The sequence below is a fragment of the Dendrobium catenatum genome, unplaced genomic scaffold (genome assembly GCF_001605985.2).
Source record: "Dendrobium catenatum unplaced genomic scaffold, ASM160598v2 fragScaff_scaffold_743, whole genome shotgun sequence".
NCBI classification, from domain to species: Eukaryota; Viridiplantae; Streptophyta; class Magnoliopsida; order Asparagales; family Orchidaceae; genus Dendrobium; species Dendrobium catenatum.
In genome coordinates this window covers 645739-649685 of record NW_021319205.1, presented here as the reverse complement: position 1 = coordinate 649685, position 3947 = coordinate 645739, and the positions used below count along the sequence as shown (strand labels likewise).

General features: G+C 35.6%; 1 protein-coding gene across 1 annotated transcript; it reads left to right on the top strand.

The window, feature by feature from the left end:
- Positions 1–306: 306 nt before the first annotated feature.
- Positions 307–3614, top strand: LOC110097484 (anamorsin homolog). Its single transcript, XM_020823860.2, has 9 exons — positions 307–496; positions 703–792; positions 1009–1156; positions 1500–1666; positions 1762–1860; positions 2405–2564; positions 2638–2771; positions 3144–3218; positions 3300–3614. Exons 2-9 carry the CDS (start codon positions 790–792, stop codon positions 3336–3338), a joined length of 825 nt encoding a protein of 274 aa, XP_020679519.1. The 5' UTR covers positions 307–496; positions 703–789; the 3' UTR covers positions 3339–3614.
- Positions 3615–3947: the final 333 nt, after the last annotated feature.

Below are 3947 nucleotides of genomic sequence, written 5' to 3'. Positions count from 1 at the left end.
TTAAGAATTTAAATTTAATTTATACTTGAAATTTAATTTGCATTTAAAATTTAATTTAGATTTTAATATTAGTTGCATATTAATTAGAAGTTAATTTAATTAATTATTTATGTAGAATTTAAATCATTTTTAATTAATAAGTAGACTATTAATTAAATAATTAATTATTTACGTATTCTATCACTAATCAATTAAATTGGTAATTCATTAATTAATATTTTTATTATTATTTAAAATTAATTACATACTATTTAATTAATTTTATAATTATTTATTTATTCACTTCTTAGGCAGGAGGCAGGGTTTACTTTTCTTCTTCGTATCGTTTTCCTTGTCCACCACGTAAGAGTTCCGAAAGCTCTCCTCGAACGAGTCGGATCGGAAGTTACACAGACAGACAACGTTCTTCCTTTGCCTTCTTCGACGACGTTCTTCGCCTCCTTAGACGACGTTCTTTACCTCCTTCGACGACGACGGGAGATCGCTTGTTGCGACGGTAACATACTTTTTCCCTTTCGCGCGCTTCTTCGGCTAAATCCCGTAAATCCGCCAAAAAAAGGGAAAACGGAGGATTTAATTTGCCTTGAGATTTAAATGCCCATTTTTCCGGTTTGGCAAGATTTACCGTAAAACCTGCTTCAAATCCGAAACTAAACAGACTTTCCGTGAGATTTTGACTTTGCATTTTTTGGCATTTGGCAGGATTTAGCTTAAATCTTGCGCCTAAATCCTTCATCCAAACAGGCCCTAGGGTTTCTTTTGGCCGCTCGATCATCTCCCTAGCTTCAAATGGTGAGTACTTTTTTGGCATATCAGGATACAGATCTGATGCATTCGCCTCCTTTTCCCCTTTCTGTATATGTTAGGGTTTCAAGAAATGTTCAAATTTCTTCTTTTTTTTTGCACGATTTCTGGAATGCTAGAATTCCTTCAGATGTTGGTCGTTTCTTGAGGGGTTTTGAGCGATCTAGAAAATATGAGATTTCTTACGCTACTGTTCTGTTGCAGGAGAAGATTGGCTGGAAGCCGAGCGCGCTTTTTCTCACAGATCTTGTAGCGGTTCCTATACGGGAGGTACTATCCTCGTTCGTGAACTCAGGGAGCGCCCCAGTCGCCGAAGATGACGTCCTTGTTATCACCCAATGCAATACCCTTCGTGAGTTTTTTTTGTCCTGCATGTTTGCTTCTGAAATTTCTCCTTTTTACCCTTTTTATTGATAATTTTTAGAAAGAGTTCATAATTTATTTTTTATAATTTTAATTTATTCTTTAATTGGTCTCTCTCTTGCCGCCATGAACTTAGCATGATTTGTTGATTGAAAATCCTGTTTATTTTTTGGTCATCCGGGATCAAGTTTGATGATGGGATTCTATATATTGCGGATATTCTCTGTTTTATTATTATTATCATTGAAAACTTATATGATTTTGTTATTGTTTGCTCGCGTGAGAAACTGTTTATATGCGAAGTTACACAATTGATGGTGATGTTATTACAGTGGGGAAGTTGCCAATTGAGTCCGCATCCTTGGATGTCATTATCTCCGTTCTTCAAATACCTGATATTGTTAATGAGCAGTGGCTTGAAGAGATAAATAGAGTTCTTAAATCCAGTGGAAAGATTGTTGTTCAGTTGTCTCTGAAGTCCAGTGAGCACTTGAGTCAGGTTATTTCTATATATCTTGTGAATTATTATTGTCGATTACTTTATTTGGTTGTTTTGAATTGCTCGTAAATGATTTTTTTTTGTTTGAATAACAGACCTCGCTAGAGCGCAAATTACTCGTAGCAGGATTTGTCGATGTGATGCCGTTGGAGTCTAAACCAGTCTTGGTCTTGGATGGCTCATATTCTCTGACGGTAAGCTTTTTGAATACTTGTCTGTTATTTGTAGATAAATTTTAGGGGTGTCAATTTTGGGTTCGAGTCGAACCCGAAACTGACCTGGCACTATTCGGGTCAACCCAAACTTGACCTGTTTTTTTGCAAACGGGTTGGTTTTTCGGACCCGAACTTGACCCGCTTCAGGTCCGGGTCAACCCGACACAACCCAAATGCCCTAGGACCATTAAAAAATTGCTACTTTTTCGATCAAAAAAATGGGTTAGTCTTCGCTTTTCGGGTCAAAATTGTTCAATCTCGTTTTTTCGTGTCAAAAAGCGGGTTTTTGGGTTAATTTCAGGTCAAATGGTCAACTCAAACCCGTCCCAATTTTTGAAATAGATTGAATTGTTGAACCCGAACCCGACCCATTTCGTGATCCGGGTTAACCCTAACCCAAGATTTTTGGGTCGGGTTCGAGTCAGATTTTCAGGTCATGTCAAATATTAACACTCCTAATAAATACATTTCAAACTAGATGAACCCTCTGCTCCACCTTGAAATCAATCATAAACTCTTGTAGATTATTGGGAAAAAAGCTTCATGGTCAATGGGGTCTTCTTTTGTTCTCAAGAAAGCAACAAAGGCTCTTCCCAAGCTTATGATAGATGAGGAATCCGACCTTATAGATGAAGATAGTCTCCTTACGGAGGAGGACCTGAAGAAACCACAAATACCAGCTGGTTCGATTGACATTTTTCTTAATGGTTTGTGATACTTGTACTTATCATTCTGATGGCTACTATATGTGCGCAGTTAGTGACTGTGAAGTTGGGAGCACTAGGAAAGCTTGCAAAAATTGCACTTGTGGGAGAGCTGAGGCTGAGCAAAAAGTGCAGCTGGGGTTAACTGTGGAGCAGATAAATAATCCTCAATCTGCTTGTGGCAGTGTAAGTTCTTGGTTTTCACTAGTCCATCGAAATCGTTCCTAGAGTTTCAAATTAAGGTTTTATTCGGGACATATTTCTTAGTACTTCTTAAAACAGCTTTCTTGCACAAAAATTAAGCTTTTTTTTACTAGAAAGCTGCTTAAGAAGCAGTAAGAAAGTTGTCTCAAACAAAACCCACGGCTTTTTTATTGCTTCTTAAAGCAGCTTCCTAGTACAAAAATTTAAATGTTTATATTAAGAAGCTGCTTTAAGAAGTAGAAATAAAGCCGTCTCAAACGAAACCTAAATTTTGAGTGGTAGATGTCCACTCCAAAATGCTGCTGTTATAAGTTTATAATACTATATCGACGCCAAACTCTATGGTCATTGCAGTGTGGACTAGGGGATGCATTCAGATGTAGTGGATGCCCTTACAAAGGTCTCCCTCCATTCAAATTGGGAGAAAAGGTAGCTATTTAACAAAATCGAATAGTACCCTTTTTTAATAAAAGATAATAGACTGACATATTTATAACTCAACTTTTGTAGGTATCACTTACAGGGAACTTTCTTCTGTCTGACATATGAGATAGTCACTTAGCATTGAAACAGGATGGTAGCTTGAATGAAAGAGTTTTTGTTAGGCTAAAATAGGAGAAATAGCAAACAGAATCAAATTCTTGTTGAATGATTATCTATCTATCCCATTTAGACAAGCAGGAGTGTTGCATTTAAAATTCATACTATATTGTTTATGAGAAGTGTACTGAAGAATTTTGAGTGCCTGTTGGTCATTATTTTGTTCTTACTCTTTCATTGTAAACTTCTAATATAATTTTTTGTTATTAGTATGATTTATGCTAATGTGAGGTGGATGTGTATAATTTGGTCATTTTGGAATGTATTTAAAAGGAGTAATATAATTAAATACAAGAAGATTAAAAAGCTTTGATTGTATTAATAATGAATGGAGCAGATTCACATACATCGTATACATAAGCCTTGAACTCAAGACCTCTTTGTTGGTAGTCAAAGCTTTCAATCAATAGAGCAAGGTGAGCTGTGTAGATGAAATGTCATATGATTCATTTTATGTATTCATAATTTGAAAAAAAAAAGAGACATGATTTTTTAAGAGAATTTTTTTAAGGGGGTTAAATTATACATCAATAATATATATATATATATATCTCTTTC

What these genes read in the sequence shown, in the direction of transcription:
- LOC110097484 (XM_020823860.2), top strand. An exon ending in CACCCAATGCAATACCCTTC is followed by an intron (nt 1,157 to 1,499) that starts GTGAGTTTTTTT and finishes ATGTTATTACAG; the next exon opens with TGGGGAAGTTGCCAATTGAG. An exon ending in CATTCAAATTGGGAGAAAAG is followed by an intron (nt 3,219 to 3,299) that starts GTAGCTATTTAA and finishes CAACTTTTGTAG; the next exon opens with GTATCACTTACAGGGAACTT.